The 16,744-nt window shown below is 57.2% G+C and overlaps 1 protein-coding gene across 3 annotated transcripts; it reads right to left on the reverse strand.

Moving 5' to 3' along the window:
* Positions 1 to 9,667: 9,667 nt before the first annotated feature.
* On the reverse strand, positions 9,668 to 14,584 carry UTS2R (urotensin 2 receptor). Of its 3 annotated transcripts, none has more exons than XM_042256224.2 (2): positions 14,513 to 14,584; positions 9,668 to 11,882 (listed from the first exon to the last, which is right to left on the reverse strand). In XM_042256224.2, exon 2 carries the CDS (start codon positions 11,796 to 11,798, stop codon positions 10,644 to 10,646), a length of 1,155 nt encoding a protein of 384 aa, XP_042112158.1. In that variant the 5' UTR covers positions 11,799 to 11,882; positions 14,513 to 14,584; the 3' UTR covers positions 9,668 to 10,643. The 3 variants fall into 3 exon arrangements, with proteins under 3 accessions (XP_042112158.1, XP_014954377.2, XP_042112157.1); XM_015098891.4 differs by having other exon boundaries at positions 14,316 to 14,584; XM_042256223.2 differs by lacking the exon at positions 14,513 to 14,584 and adding an exon at positions 13,340 to 14,241.
* Between the last annotated feature and the right edge of the window lie 2,160 nt (positions 14,585 to 16,744).

Consider the following 16,744-nt stretch of genomic DNA (forward strand, 5'->3'; position numbering starts at 1 on the left):
TGAGGCCCGTAAGGCTTCAGTGAGGGTCTGGAAGTTGGGACCCTTGGGTCTGCACCTTGGTCTGCCGGGAGTCCCTCCTGCCGGTGGGCGATGATGTGTATGTCTCAGCGCTGTGGGGCCTAGCTTTCACGTGCAGACGAAGACGTGTGCTCCCCTCTGGATCATGACGACAGGTTATGGGGTGGTGGGTCCTCCATCACCACAGAAGCCTGGATCGTGGTTCCTATTTCTAAAGGACTTTGGGCAGGTCTGGGAAGGATGAAGGCCAGGATCTGGGTGGCAGACCGGGGTGACCTTAGGGTCACAATGCTTGGACACACTGTCTCTAGGTTGGACCAGCGGCCTCAGTCTGTACAGGAAAAGCTATCTCCTCCCGTCTGGGTTGTCCTCTGATTTCTCCCATTTTGGCTTTTCAGAGGTTGGTTGCTCTGGTCTCAGAATGGGATGCTGTGACCTCTGATAGGAAAGCCCAGTGCAGGCCTCTCTTTGTTCTATAACTTTTGAGTTATCTGAGTGACACTGTACCCTCAATCTGAGGATGGGCAGACATCCCTGGGTGTTCCATGGCCCACATGGCCACTTGCTACATCTCAGGGCGGTGGTGGTGGGGCGGACGTGGGTCTGATGGTTTAGTTGTGGTTGAAGTGTTTTAGAAATAACTAAGATACTGGTTTTCATTGACAGTCTTTGCTACTTATCCTCTTCATACTCATCACAGAGGTTCTTGGACAAAGAAATAAAGATTTGGGTGAAAACAAGAATGTCCTTCATTTAAATAAAAAGTGTATAAGCCCTGGAGATGTATGTGCACGTGCTGGGTGGCCCCCAGCAGTGCTCACCTGGGGCCTCGTGAACGCCTCAGTCCTGCAGGGAGGTCCTGACCAAGGGTGGACGTGGTCTGTTCCAGGGAGAAGTGAGGGTCCTGATATACCCTCTGCTGAGTGACTTATTTCCTATTAAAAAGTGTTTAGTGTCTGAATCAAAGAAAGTGAGCGTTGGTCTCACTGCTGGAAAGAAGGGCTTGCTGCTCCAGCTCTGCTGGCAAGCCAGCCACCAGGGCCAGGCCTGAACACGGCTGAGCCCCACTGAGAGTTGAAGCCAAGACATCAGGTCAGGAGCTGACCCAGTGGGATGGTACCTGAGCTGGCCTTCCTCCCTCAGGCTGCAAGTTACCTTTCCTGCCCTGCACAGGAGGAAAGGGCAAGAAATTGCAGAAGTGGCCACAGTGTGCCAGGGAGGGCGTCCAGAGCAGGTGTGGCCCCACCAATTGTGCGAGAGTTGGGCTCAGCCAGAGCAGGGAGGGTGGGGTCACTTGTGTCCACCTTGAGGCTGGCTTTGCCGCTCACAGCCTGGCACCTCCACTGTGCCAGGCCTCTGCCTTCTTACCAGGTGGGCAGGTGCAGCTGATGCCTTGTCCAGCGCAGTGGTGCCCAGGCCTCAGGGCAGCTTGGGAGGAGGAGGGTCTTGGGATTTGGGGAGGCTTGGAAGGTGCTCAGCAGCAACAGATGGCAGGACCAGGCATCAGCATGAGCAGGCAGGAAGGACGTAGCTGTACCATCCCCATGATTTGTGTGAGGCCCATGGGCAGGGGCTGCAGAGCAGGGGACGGTGGCTTCAGGGGGTTGTTGCAGGGGCCACAGGGCTGTTACTGGAGGGATGGAGGATTTACAGAAATCTCCACAGCTGTCCACCCCATCTCAGGGCTGATCCAGAGCAAAACACCAGTCTGTCTGTTCCCTTTCGAATTACAACTGGAAGCGCCTTGAAGGGTCTTGGGATCCATGCTGGTTCTCAGTCTGGATCTTCTAATCCTGGAGCCACTTCACTTCCCTTTTCTCCTCTCCAACACAGTGTTCACATGAGAATGGGACCAAGCCGCCCCAGTCCCCACCAGCCCTCAGCCCCTAGGCAGCACCAACTCCCAGGCACCTTGTGGGCTTGCACTGTGGGGCCTTGGGTGGGCCTTATGGGCTGTGCTGAGGGTTTGCTCATGCCGTCTAGGGAAGTGGTCCCCACTGCCAGCCCCCTAATTGGTGGCATCTCTGCCCTGCCCACTGGGTACTGGCTCATTTGCCTTCCGAAGTCACAGCATCTCAGGGCGTCCCACACCTTCTAGAGGTTTTCACAGGGAGGAGGGGTATGGGGACACTTCTGCTCATCCCTGAGACTAGGAGACCAAGGACCTAAGACTTTAGTGATGTGAGTCCCCAGTGATGCAGCATCTTCCAGAAACCAAGCCAGTCACACCAAACTCTGGGCCCTGGCAGTGCTCAGCCTGGAAAGGAGGGGCTGGGGTGGAAGGGGAGGGGCAGCAGGTGGGGGCAGCAAGATTTTATCCTCTAGCATGTGTACAGTCTGAGACACATTGACAAATTACAAAGCAGTAAAGCAGATGAGATGGAATAGCAGATTGAGGCCAAGCAGGGGAGAACACCAGTGAACCAGACCTCAGTGAAACTCCAGGCTGGAGACTCCTGGTGGCCCCGGGGAAGAGGGAGACATCCTCAGTCCACATCCAACCCATCTCGGGGTCTCCTTGGACGCACTGACATGTAAATACCAGTTTCTTATCTTGATCTTGAGTTTCAGGAGAAGTGTAGTGCCCCCATTCCTCTCCGGAAGAGACCCTCCAGGCGTCTACCATCCCAGTGCCCCCGGCCCCCTAGTTACCCCTCTGTAACTGTTCACCCCTGGGGGCCTGAACCCCCCGTGCTGGCCAGCACACCGTGCCCTGCAGAGTAATGGGAAGAGTCTAGATGAGGGTGGATGGCTGTGTTCTGTCTCCTGCAGATCTGTGGCCCCACCTTGATGTTCCTTCCGTCTCAGCACCTTTGAGGCCAAGCAGATCCCAGTGGAGCTGGGGGTGCAGGTCAGCCCCCCTTCCTGAGGCCATCAGGGACACCACTTCCACCTGCAGCTTGGGAGTCATGGCTACTACCCTCCATCCCAGTGGTCCCAGAAGGCAGGGGCTTGGAATCTTGCTGTGGCCACACACCTGGCCAGGTGCCCAGCTTGAGCCCCTTGCCCCTGCCAACTGTCCCTGGGTTTCCTAGACATGGGGGGCACCTACTCATCTCCTCTCATTCCCCTTGATAAAGAACAGACAGCTGCAGGGCACTCAGGAAGGACCTCATTCCTGAAAAATTCTGGTGAACAGGGAGGAGGAGGAGGAGGGAGAGGAGAGGAAGGGGAGGTGGGTAGATGCTGTCCAGGATCTCTGCACACCCAAGGTGGGTCCTGGACCAAGACGTCCTTCCCAGGAAAAGCGGGCCATGTGCTTATACCTGCTGCCCGCTCCCAGAGTCCCTGGCCCCTCAACACCCTCGCTGCCCACCCCATGTAGCCAAACCTGCCCCTCTCTCTGCCCTGTAGGGACTCCGAGGCACTAGCAAGGTTTGTGGGGTGAGGGGGATGTGGCAGGGAGTAGAGGCCGAGCCGTGGGTGTTGTAAGGTGAGTGCAGAGAAAAAGAGTGAGCGGGGTAGTCAGGCAAGAAAAGGAAATTTATTAGAGAGAAAAGAGAGGGTGACTGGCTCTTTAGGAGAACCAGTGTTCTCTCTTTCTGACAGAGTCCTTCTTATACCCCACCAGTGAAAAATTGTCTGAAGGGATGGTCACCTAGCTGGAGGTCTGGAATCTGGTGATCTCGCAGCTTTGAGAAGATAGGTGCCAGTGAGATAACAGGATGCCGTTTGGGCAATTTGGTCAGTCTCACGGATCACTGTGATTTATTCTTTGTTTGCGAGGTTGACATAATGAGCCGTCTCATCAATGAGACCCCGTGTGGGCCCTATCACGTGTTCTCCTGTGCCTGTGTCTCTGAGGACAATGCAGGGTGGGGGTGGGGTCACTGTTTCCTGGGGACCCCCCACCCTCCATGCCCACCAGCTCCTCGGAACCCTCGCTGAGGCCTTGCATCCAGGGTGCCTGGGTCTTGCCCCCTGGGGCTGGGCTTCAGGCACAGACCCCTCAGAGGGGGATCCGGACCCCTCAGCCAGGTTCAGGTCCTACCCAGGAGACCCCAGCTGGCACCCCAACTTCACTGTCAGCTCAGGCAGCCCCCCCATGCCCATCACAGGTGGGCACGCGGGCTCATGTTACTCCTTCAGCACCTCCCTCGTCCCTGTAATCATTCACGCACCAGGACTACCTCCTGGCCACGTCTCCCGGGCTTCAGCTGCCCACTGCCCAGCGGGGCGTATCGTGGGGCACACATGGTCCATCCTAGCTCTGCCCAGCTGCTGCGGCTTGGGGAAGATGCAGGATGTGGGGAGGAGTGGGGAACATTGGGAGACCAAGGGCAGAAATGGAGGTTCCCCATCCCCCATCAGGCCCCAGGTCTGGCCTCGACTTGTCGCGGCCCTGGGGAAGAATCTTGGCACAGGGCAGCCAACTCTGATGCCCAGGCAGCCTCGGTATTTCACACTGACACACAGTTTTGGGTTGAGATCAGGCTCTGGGCTTTCAATCACACTGTGGGGTGCCTCAGGCCATGAAGGGCAAAGGGGAATAGACCCACCGAGCCGAGGATGGGTGCTCCTGGCTCCTTGTGGATCCCGCGTGGCCTGGTTCCTCAGCTGAAGTGGGAATAAAGAGAATTTTGTAAAAAAAAAAATGACCCAATGGTGAGCTCGCTGAGGGGCCCTCCTGGGGGACCAGGGAATTTGCACATGGAGGAAGGGCAGAGGGGGTGGACTGGAGTTCCTGGGCCGCCGAACACCCAGCTGCCTCCTGGCTCTGATCCCACTCAGCACTTAGGCCCACCATGCCTCCGTCTCCACAGCTCCAGGAGGGGAAAGGTGGCAGGACAGAGCTGTCCTGCCTGGGGGCCCGCCCTGGGCAGCTCAGGGGATGGGGCTCTCCTCGCTTGGGCCCAGGAGAACCCCCCACCCCACCCCCTGCGTGGGGTTGGGCCCTTGGCCAGCCTGGGAAAGGCAGGAGTCTGGTGCTCTTGGCTGCTGGCTGTTGGCAGCCTCTCGGTCTTCCTGCTCAGAGCGTCATCTGTCTGGAATTCCAATGGAAAAACCTGCTCCTGCAGGTGGCCCTGGGGCTCTCCGATTCCCAGTTTGGTGGTCTGTGGGTGTATAGGGCCCAGGCTAGACTCTGGCCATCCCCACCCCCTGCCTGGGGTGGGGGCTCCCACCTTCTGCTGGCTGAGCTCCCTCCTCTCTCTTGCCTGGTGGGTATGTAAGTGGAGGTGCCTGTGAGCCGAGGGCTTTCTCCAGGATGGAAAGGAGCCCCAGCATCCTGCCCCCCAAGCCTGGCCCTTCAGGTGGGTGTGTTCAGGCGTGGAATCAGGTCAGAGTTCAGGTCTCTACAAATTGGCTGGGCTACCCTACCAGGCAGGGCTACTGTCGCTGGTACTGCCCACCCCCCGAATTCCATTTGATAAGGATGGTCTACAAAAGCAGAGAGAGCTCCCTGGGCAGGTAAACAGCGGTGTCTACTGGTTGTAGGTGCAATCCGATTCCCAAAGAATGAGTTCCTGAAAAAATTAGGAGTAGCGGAAACTTTGCACTGTGTGCGTTTCTTTGTTGATGAGAAATTTACACCAAGTGCGGCAGTCTTGGGCGTGCAGCCCAGTGACTTGAGCGCTCTGTGTGCTGGTGCAAGAGCTGGGCTCTCTCCACCTCCTACCCCGGGGACCCACGGGAGATTGGAGGGAGGGACTCAGGGCACAAGTTTGTGGACTGGGACAGGCCACTCTCCTGGGTCTGAAAAAGACCGCGGGTCAGCAACCAAATCCCTGCCAAGGCTGAGCCTCTTGGAAACTGTCCGGCCTGCGGGGCAGGAATGTGCCTGCACCTGGTAAATCCATCACCCCGGGGCTCCACCACCAGGCTCCTGGATGCCTCTGCCTCCTGTGAGCTTGGCTGTGAACTCGGCTGTGCACTCATCCGCCCCTGGTTCCTTCCCCCTTCCACCATCTCCGGGAAGACAGACGACAGAATATGAGAGGGCAGCAGGTCCCTAGTAGAGGGACACAGTTTGTCCATTCATATACTCATTCATTCCCCAGTGGGTGCCGGCCACCACTGTCCTAGTCGCAGGCCCCACAGCCTGCCTGATCACTGTCCCCACTCCTTGTTTTTGCTATAGGAACTGAGGGGAGTGGGGTGGGAAAACTCAGGGTAGAGGGTGCAGGGGGTGAAGACGGGATGGGGAGACATGCCCATAGGCCTGGCCCTCATGCAGTTGGGCACCCAGTCCCCATGGCTTTGTGCCCAAGGTCTTCTAAACGAGCTTCATGCACCAACCCCAGCAAAGACCTCCCCATCCAGCCTGCACCCTATTAACCCAGATTCATGGGAACCCTGCTGGAACAAAATCCATATTCACAAAACATTCCATTGGAGCACAGTTAGTGTCTCACAGAGGGATCCCAGCAATCTTCTCTGAAAAGAAATTCGTTCCCCTGATGCAGGGTGGGGGCTGGGGGTGGCCTGGGCAGTGGTCAGGGACCCAAGTCAGTGCAGTGGTGCCTTGTAAGCTGTCAGGAGCACTGTGGGCTGAGCCTGGCCTTGGCCTGGCCTCCTCATCTGCAAGTCTGGAGGTTGGGTGGCTGGCATTTAAATGCTGAGACCTCATCCATCACCCTGAGTGACCTTCAGCCTGAATGCTCATCTATCAGACAGTCGACAGCCTGCTCATCCCCACTGCTAACCACCGCTGCCCTGGAGGCCCAGGCTGGACTCAGACAGCAGCTCCTCTTAGCTCCTGACATCCTGTGCTGTGGGAGAGGAGCTCCCGCTGCACCTCCCATCCTGCCTACTCACTCCCCACCCCCTCCCACTCCTCTCTCCCCCATCCCCTCCTCCTCTCTTCCCTCACCCCTCCCCTTTGCTCCTCCCTCTCTCCCTCCCCCCTTTTCCACACCCCCTACTGGCCCCTCTGCCCAGCAGGGCGGAGGCCCCAGGGGAGACCTCCACCTGGTTTCAGGAGCTCAGTTTGCTGAGCTGATGCTTGTAGAGTGGAGAGGGACACTGTCACCATTTTCTGGAGTGGTGGCCCGTGTCCCGCTCCCTCTCTCCCCAGTTGCGTGTATAAAGCAGCTCCGTGCACAGCCTGGTGGTCCCCTGCTCAGGAGGAGCAGAGGCTGTCATCCAGGATGTCCAGTGCAGACTGTTGGGTCACTGGGGACCCTGACAATGGGGGAAGGATGCCTGAGCAGAGGCCCAGGCCCAGTGGCACCTGTGGGGGCCTGAGATTCTGGGGCAGGCAGGGAAGGGACAGGAGGCAGGCAGGGAGCAGCCCACCCCAGGACAAGGCCCCTCACCACAGGCCTCAACTGTGGTTGGGGTGTGTGGGGGTTAAGGTCAGAGGGTGCCAGCACCCAGAGGTGAACATCCCTTTGGGGCTTCCCTGGCTGTGTTCCCTATGACCTGGTCCCATGGCATCTGCACTGCTTCCCATGGTGTCCACACCAGCAGATCTCCAGCAAAGCCCTATGGTCTTAAGCTCCAGATAACACAAGGCAATTTGCAGAGCAAACCCCGGGTTCGAAGCCCTCCTCACTGCCTTTGAACTATTGGAAAATACTCGGCACTTGGAGAAGCCCCATCCTCCCAGCAGGATGTGAGGCCTGTGGGTGTGCCTGTCAGTGTCTTCCTGGGGACAGGGGACAGGAGACCTGGTCAGGGCCTTCCCCAGGTCGTGGGGATAGGGTGGTGACCTATCCAGTGCCTTTCTGGGGACATGGGAAACTGGTCATAAGGGTTCAGATGACCCGTAGAACCAGGACAGCCCACAGTGAAGGTGGCCATGATGATGTCCCCTTCTCCTGAGGGGCCCTGCCGGCTGCCCCTCCCTCGGTACACGTTACCAGGTGGGGATGCCCCAGGTTCCTGGGACAGAGCTGGAGGTAGGGAAGCCTGGACTCACTCCTGTTGGAAGCCAAGGTGATGCGGATGGGAAGGGGGGGTGCCCCTGCCCCCACTAGCCTGCCACCACCCATTGAGCGAGGCCTAGGGCCCCAGCCCTGCAGACACGTGACTCTGAGAGACGGTCGCCATCACAGAGCCACCTGTTTCGAATCCGAGTTTACCCAGAACAGCTGCTCTTTTGTCATAAAACGGTGCCTGCCCAGAGTGAGGGCAGGGTGGGCAGGATGGAGAAGCCAGGAGACCAGGAGCCCTCACGCAGGGCGGCTGGAGGGGTGGCAGACACGTGGCCCCACGGGTGGTCATGGTGGCCCTGTTCATTTAGGGAAAAGGTGGAAGCACCTCAAATGCCCACAACCAACACGTGTTCATCCACGGGGGCACATTCAGCTCTGCCCACACTACAGAAGGGCGTCTGTTCCCGGAACATGGTGGGTGGGGCTCCTCCAGGCGCTTAAAGGTCTTCCAGCAAAAACGGAGGTTTCTGGGAAAGAAGGAATTCTGCCCCAAGGCTGCAGCATCTTCTCCCTGAGTTTCCAGCCTGCCAGCCTGCTGCCCCACCCGCCAATGGATCCCAGACATGCCAGTCCCTTAATCACTATGCCAATTCCTTTAAAGAACCTTTTAATATTTATACGTCTGCCCTATTGGTTGATTTCTTTGGAGCTCCCTGCCTGACAGGACAGAGGAGCCTGGCGGGCTCTACAGTCCAATGGGGTCACAAACAGTCAGTCATGGCTGAGCACGCACACCCGGCCTGACAGATGCCCTGAGACTGAACTGGGATGTTGGTTACATGACTCTGTCCTTTCAGTGAAAATCATTACTTGTACTTTCAGTGGATGAGTTTTATGGTGTGAAACTCCCCCTATAAAGCTGTAGCATTTGAACAGGAGCCCTAACCTGCTTCTAGAGCCCTATTCTAGCCACACACAAGCTCACCCCAGTTGGCCCCTCACCCCAGGGCTCTCTGCTCTCCGGCTTGCCAAGGGCCAGGCACCGTGCCCGATGGGCTGATGACTGTGGGTCTTGAGCCAGACTAGGCCTCCATAAATCACCGGTCCCTGACTGGTGAGTCCTGGGGGCCTGTGGTGAGGGGAGAGGGAGGGGCTGTGAGCAGTGGGTCCAGGGAGGTTGGCCAAGCCATAGTAGGCCAGTAGGAGTCTCCACGTGGCTGTGTGCGTGAGTACATAGGCATGAGAGCCTGCTGGACATTTTTAAGCACTCTGAAACACTCAGGGTGTTATCATGAGGCTCCCCAGAGGCTGGCAGGATGGTGGGGGCACTTCTAAGTGGGAAGTGGGAAGACAGCCCCCGCAGCTGTCTCAGGCCTGGCAGTAGAAGATCAGCTAGCCCACCTGGGAGCATTAACGAGGGTACTCAGGTCTTAAATTTGGGGCCAAAAATGTAAGTTCTTCAGTATCATGCCAAGAAATAGTGCAAAGAACACCTTCACATGTGCAGATGAGTGGGGATTGCAGGGACACTCAGGGTAGGGGAGGGTTTCTGTTTTCCAAGTCTGGGGCCTTCTGGGTACATCCTGGAATCAGGATTCAGGAAACAGAAACATGGGGCCTTGATCAAGGTACAAACTTTGGGCTGTTTTCTTCCCAAAACATTGGGGGTCCCAAGTGGGGCCAGTAGCCTCACACTCCATAATTAGGGGCCAGATCTCCACCTGTCCACACATTAGGATCCAGTCAAGGCCTTGAGTCTGAGGTGTGTGCAGCCGTGGCTGGGGCCCAGATGTGGGATGTGAATTAGGGGCCCAGTGTGGAGTGAACTGGTCGCGGGAGTGTGGGATAGGGGTTGGGGTAGGTCCAAAACCTTTCCCTGTGAGCGGGCTCTCTGTGGGCAGGGCTTGATGGTCTTGGTGTCCATAGGAGGTCCAACTGGGATGCTGTACACAGGAGGCATGAGATAATCCCCTACATGCGTTGTATATGATCCACTCCCCCCCATCCCCCCAAGGTCTGGGGAGGGAAAGGCAGGTGAGCTGCAAATGGGAGAGTAATTCTGGCTCATGGTTTTTGTTTGAGCTCCAAGTTCCTGCCCTAGACTGATGTCCCAGCCACCCATCCTCCCTGAGCAGGTTGAGGCTGGGGGCTCCCTGCCTCACTCGCCCCAGGGTCTCAGGCCCCACACCCAGGGCCTAGCTCAGGCTGGATGGCACCCACTCATCATGTCAGGAAGGCTGAATGGCCAGACGTGTCCCCTCCCTGGTCAGGCAGATGGGTTCCTCCAAGGAGAACGTCCTGGGGGTCCTGCCTCCCTTGACACCCCACCCACACTGCTGTGGCAGACAAGGCTCAGGGAGATCAGTGTTTATTGTTCCAGGTGCTGAAGCTGTGAGGGATGGAACCACATGGCAGTTGGGAGAAATGGGTGCCACCGGGGCCACACTTGTGCCAGGAGGAGGGTCCCACGCAGGCAGCTTGTGCGGCGACACGGTCAGGTATGCACTCAAGTCTGCAGGGGGCCGGTGAAGACTCCACTCACCACGGTCTTTAGGAGCTGGCCCTGGGCCCGAGCCTCCTGCAGACCCTCACAGATGGACAGGGTAGGGAGCACTTCTGGGCAGTATGAGGAAAGTAGCTGCTCTGATGGAGCTGGAGTGAGTGAGGGGTGAGGGATAGCAAGGAGCTTTCTGGAAGAGGACTGGGGAAGGGCGGCAGACAGTGGGGAGGGTGGTCCAGGAGGGACCTGGGCTCCAGGGGCCGCTCCCCACAGCCTACCCCCAGGGCCCACAGGGAGGCTGGGGACTCTCAGACGCAGAGACTCCTGGGGACCGCCTGGGACAGTGCGATGGTCTCAGTGGCCTGCTGGCTGCTGGAGGACACGGAGCGACCCGAGCCACGCTGGCAGCGGGTGTGGCCCTGCAGGAAGCTGCGGACACCCACGGGCCCGCCGGTGCCCCTGCCGTGGAGCGAGCGTTGGCGGTAGTCACGGTAGTTCTTGGTGAGCAGCGTGTAGAGGAAGGGGTTCACACAGCTGTTGCCATAGGTGAGGCAGGTGGTCAGGTAGTTGACAATGCGGGCGGAGCGGGGAGCGAGCGGTGGGCCCCCGCGGTACTGGGCAAGGAGCTGCCACAGCCAGAAGGGTAGGAAGCAGGCCCAGAAGAGCAGCACAATCCCCAGGATGAGATAGAGCACCCTGGGGTTGGGCAGCCGTCGCGTCTGCGTGAAGGAGGCCCGCTGTGACAACCAGTAGGCCCGGGCCAGGCGGACGTAGAGCAGTCCGATGATCACGCCAGGCCCCACGATGCTGGTCCCGAAGAGCAGCGTCAGGTAGGCGCGGTGGGTGCGCTGGCCCCAGGCTGGCAGGCAGAGGCTCTTGTGGCCCCTGCGGACCAGCCGGATGGCCAGCATCATGGGCAGTGCCAGCAGCAGTGCCAGCAGCCACGTGCCCAGTGCCAGGACCTTGCGGTAGCCCTTGGAACGCTGCACTGTGTCCAGGGGCCTCACCACGGCGGCGTAGCGCTCCCTGCTCATGAGGGTCAGGGTGAAGATGCTAGCGTGCATGGTCAGGAAGTCCAGGCTGAAGAGGACGCGGCAGCCCACGTCGCCGAAGTGCCACCTCTTGGTAATGTAGGTAGCTACTATGAAGGGGATGCTGAGCAGGTAGAGGAGATCCGCCAGCGCCAAGTTGATGACATAGACGTACATGGAGGCAGAGGTGTGCAGGAAGCGGCACATGACCGTCAGCGTGTACACGTTGCCTGCCATGCCCACCACGCCCATGGCCGAGAGCACCACTCCGATAGTGCTCGTGGCCACCAGGTCCTCCAGGGAGTTGGGCTCCGTCGGGCTAGCCAATGAGCTGTTGAGGGACGCATTGAGGGCACCAGGCAGCTCGGGCATGGCGCTGCCCATTGTAGCTGGCACCGGGAACCTGCTTGATGGCTCTGGGCTCAGCGCCATCTCTGCCACTTCACACTGGGCTTCGGGCTGGGGCCTGCTGCTCCTTCAGGTAGAGAGGGGGCATCTGTGGGCAACAAGCTTGTCCTGCGGGAGAGGATGCTCATTAAAGATGTAGGTCAGGCACCCCTTCCCTTCCCACTCCCAGGAGGCCATAAGAAGCCACAGTTCCCACCAGGCTGGGTAGGCCTGCACGGGGACAGTGCTCACCAACTGTGACGCCCCCTTGGGGACTGTCCGTGCAGAACTCTAACACCCTGCCTCAGTTCCCCAGCTATCCAGGGGGACCAGAGAACCACCTAGACCAGTTGCTCCCCATGCATGCCCCAGTAGCATTCCCACCATGGGCCACGGTGCAAGTTCAAAGGCCTCTCAGCTCGATGGCCTTTCCTGAAAATCAGAGCACAGCAGGCGTGAACCAGGATGGTTCACTCCTGGATGAACCAGGAGTTCTCACTAGGCCTTCTCACTTCCTCATCCGTGAAGGGCAGGGAAGCCAGGCTGACCCCTGTGTCTTCCTCCCCATATAGATCTCCTGTATGTTTTTAAAAAATACATTTTGTTCAGATTGCAAAAGTAATATCTGCCGACTTTAAAGTTCAAATAGGAAAATATGTTAGATAAAGAGGGGAAAGCCCTCATAATCTTCCTTTATTCACATGGGGGAAATAAACCTGATTCCTATCTCCTACCACACAAGAAAACAATTCAAGGTGGACTGTGTACCTGTATGTAATAGATTAAATCAATTAATTAATCAAGCTTTGGAAGAAATATAGGAGAATATCTGCACGACTGTGGGTAAACAAAGATTTCTCAAAAAAAAAAAAGGGCAAAAAATACTTGCAGTAAAAGACCCACCAATTGGATTTCATGAAAATTAAAAACTTCACTGAAAGAGTAAAAGATGTAAACCATGGACTGGGAAAAGATGATCAGAAGACACATATCAGACAAAGAACTAGTAATCAAAATATGTGAAAGAACTACAAATCAATGAAGACCAATGACTCAACTGAAAGAAGAAAAAAAAAACACGACAAAATTTCAACAGGAAATTCGTAAAACTGCTGGGAAGACATGAAGGAAAGGAACTCCTGAACTGCTAGTAGAGGACAAGAACAGTGCAGCCGCTTGTGGCGAACAATCTGGCACCCTCAGTAAAGTTGGACACACGTCTGTCCTCTCATCCAGCAATTCTACTCCTAGATTTATGCCAAGAAAAATTAGTGCTACTACTACTACTAAGTCACTTCAGTCGTGTCCGACTCTGTGCGACCCCATAGATGGCAAATGGCCGCAAAAAGCAAGAGTGAGAACGTTCATAGCAGTCAGAAGCTGGAAACCACCCAAACGTCCATGAACAGTAGTGTGGATAAAGAAACTGTGACCCCCCCCCCCAATAAAAATGCTCCAAGGCGATGAAGAAAATGAAATTATTGAACAACTTGATGAAACTCAAATATGCTCTGTTGAGTGGGGTGGGGGTGGGGGGCCTGAAACAGAAACCACACCCAAAGAGTACACACTGTAATTCCCTTTACCTGAATGAAGCTGGGGAAGAGGCAAAACCTCTATGAGTGGTTGAAGAGGGTGTCAACTGGTAGGGGGCGCTCGAGAGCACTCCGGGGAATGGACTTTTGCTACGTCCTCATGTGGCGCTAGTTACACAGGTGTTCTGGTGGCTCAGATGGGAAAGAATCCGCCTGCAATGCGGGAGGCCTGGGTTTGATCCCTGGGTTGGGAAAATCCCCTGAAGGAGGGCATGGCAACTCACTCCAGTATTCTCCCCATGAACAGAGGAGTCTGGCGGGCTATGCATTCCATGGGGTCCCAAAGAGTCAGTCACGACTTAGCGACTACGGACATGTAAAAACTCCTGGAGTTGCACACTCATGACCCGTGCTTACTGTATGAAAACTACCCTCATGAGAAAAAAAAAAGACCTAAAACTTGAATACCTGAATGAGAGGAGAGGCCCCTTTATTGCTCAGTCTCCCCACATCCAGGGATAATGTGGCCGGATAAAGCTGGTTCCCGGTTTTTTCCCTCTACAGGTACAGCGTTCGCACTAACATGGATAAACTCGGGGCGTCCAACTGAGCCCTCGGTGCAGAAGGGCAAGCTGGGTGCAGAGACGCTGTCCTAGGCCCCCTGCCCGTGGGACTTGGCTCAGCCTCGGGTCTGACGAGGGGAGCTGGGATCCTTCCTACCGGCCCGAGGCGCCCTCCGCGGCCGCAGCCCCCAGTGGGTCCGGGTTCCAGAGCCCTCCCGCAGGGGCTGCCGCGAACCCGGCGGAGGACCTCCCAGGAGGGACGCGAAACAGCCGCCGAGCCCACCGCGCACACCTCACCCTCTCCACCCTCCGAAGCGCCGCGCATCTCCCGTGGGTCCGCTGGGAGGGCCTCGTGGCCGAGCGATCCTGCCGAGGATTGTGCGGGCCAGCGGGGAGGGCGCCCCGCCCCCGGGAGGGTCCCGGCCCCTTCTCCCGCCCCGCACCCTCGCTGTGCCTGCGCCCACCTCCGTCACCGGGCCGTCAGGTGCGGGCGCCGAGCCCCCTGGGGTCGTGCTCTGGACGGGCGCTTAGTCGCTAAGCGTCTCCAAACACTCGGCGCTGCACGGGAACCTTTCCGAGGGCTCTACCCGGTAGGGGCGCGCAGAGGACGTGGGGGCTCCCAGGGGCGCGTGGTGGAGGGGAGCCCGCCCGCTGCTCTCACCCGCGGAGCCGCGCTCTGCGCCCAGGCCCCTGTCGCCGGCGCCACCTGCCCGGCTGCCAGCTGGGAATGCGCGGCGGCCCTGCGCCCGGCCCGGATATTAATAACCCGGGGGAGGGGGGCGGCTGGAGAGGGGGCGAGGATGCGCTGCGGTGGGGGGAGCCACGGAGGCCCGGGGAGGGGAGGGCAGCAGGGGAGGGAGCGGAGGGTGGCAAAGCGAGCGGGCAGATCACTGCGCAGCTGGGACTCCAGACGCATCCGTGGGGTGAAGCTCAGTCCAGCCTGGCTGGCCCCACCGCAGAGTGTCTCTGCTTCCCTTCGCCCTGTGTACTCCACCACCCCTCAGTTTCCTAGGCACTGAGCCTCAGACTCGGATTCAGGTTGTCAGTCAAGCCGTGGACCCTCCTCTGTACCTGGCGGGGCGGCGGGGAGGGGGGCGCAGTGAGTGGAGGGTGGTTCTGAGAGACCCATGCGAGGCCAGGACCCAGTGTCATTAAAGACATTCATAATATGCACTCGTCACTATTTCCAAAACCTTTTATCAACACAAACCTTTTATGGTCCCCATTAGACAACTCCACATCCCATTCCCCCTGCCCCTGACAACCACCATTCTCCTTTGGCCTCCATGGATTCCAGTAATCTAAGGACTCCCTGTGAGTGGGACCATCCATTTGCCCCTTAGTGTCTGGCTTCTTTCACTTACTATGATGTCTTCGAGCTTCCTTCATGTAGCAAGGGTCAGAGCTTCCATCCTTTTCAAGACTGAAGAGTATTCTGTGAAGACTGAAGAGTGAAGTATTTGGAAGACTGGAGAGTATCTTCTGATTGAAGGTAAACCACTTTGTTTTTCCCTTCATCCCTGATGGATTCTTTTGGTGATGGTGACTAGCGCTGCTATGAATATTTTGATTTATAATTTTCTGTTCCTTTTATGCATCATGGTCCTTCCTTTATTTCTTTGAAAAATCCTGTCTCTAGTTGTCAGATCTTTTCCAGATGACTCCATTTTCAGGGGCCCTGGGGCCCTCTGAGCACTGCTCTCCACTCCTCATTGACCCTGAGCCTGGAGGCCCCTGGCATGGGGGTGTGCCTGAGTCAACCCACTACTACTCTTGGACAGGTAGACTCATAGGCAGGTCTTCCTCTCATCCTCCTGTCCTGTGGGCAGGTGATTCAGGCTGGTCGGCCTCATGGTGTTCAGGCTCATCTGCTGTCTTTGGTCCAAACACCCTGTGACCAAGGGCATGCCCAGGTCACAGAGAGAAGCTTCCAGGAACACCGCCAGGGTTAGCTGCTGGGGTCATGAGCAGCCTGGCTTGACATAGGCCCTCATGGCTGCAGGCTGGGAAATATGGATGATCAAGGACAGCATCTGTTTAGGTGTTGGTCAGCTCCCTGCCCATCTCAGATCAGCCTTGGGCCCATCTCCTGGTCATGATGTCCTGCAGAGCCACAGGCCACACAGCCCACGGCCTCCTCTCTGTTTGCACCATGAGGGAAGGACAGACACCCATCCAGCATGCATGTTAGACAGACCCCATGGACGGTAGGGGAGGGGCTGGGCTGTCCTGAGTGTGAGTGACAGGAGCCAATGGAAGGAGAGGGAAATATTGTGAGACCTGAAGGTGCTGGTGGCTGATATGTCCTCTCAAGGGACATCTTCAGGGAGATTATCTGAAGCTCTTCCTCTGTTGCACTGTGTCCTTAGCCTGGACCTGAGAGGAGCAGAATGGCTCCAGCGGTTGGGGCTTGGGGCTTGGGGCTTGAGGATAAAGGGTCAGGATCCTGCAGGGAGCTGGGGCTGCTGTCCTCGGCTTAGTGGACCACATCCCTGAGATCTACTGTGTTCTTTGCAAACTAAACTCTGCCTGTCTCTGATTCACTTTATGGACCATTAAATCATAATCATAAAGCTCCCACTTTCCACAAATGTGACTTTAAAGCTTTGCTCTTCATATAATGGGTTCCTTATATTTTGAAATGATCATTTTTCTGCAAGAACTCTTTTCCAACTGGATTACTATATTAGGTGGAAAATGAGATGCCATAGGCTGAATCTGGCTTCATGGGGTCTCTTCACAGGTCCCCACCCAGCCTGACCACAGACTTGTCAGAGGCACATCTTGTCACTGTCCTGTCCCCCCAGCCCCTAAAAAAATGCCTTGGAAAGAGAAAGGAGAGGGAGTAGGACTGGGGGTGGAGGGAAAAGAGGCCTCAATGCACCTGTAAGAG

This window comes from Ovis aries, chromosome 11 (genome assembly GCF_016772045.2).
Source record: "Ovis aries strain OAR_USU_Benz2616 breed Rambouillet chromosome 11, ARS-UI_Ramb_v3.0, whole genome shotgun sequence".
Taxonomy (NCBI): Eukaryota; Metazoa; Chordata; class Mammalia; order Artiodactyla; family Bovidae; genus Ovis; species Ovis aries.

Excerpts from the sequence above, each read along its gene's own strand:
- UTS2R (XM_042256224.2), bottom strand. The coding sequence starts at position 11,798 with ATGGCGCTGAGCCCAGAGCCATCAAGCAGGTTCCCGGTGCCAGCTACA.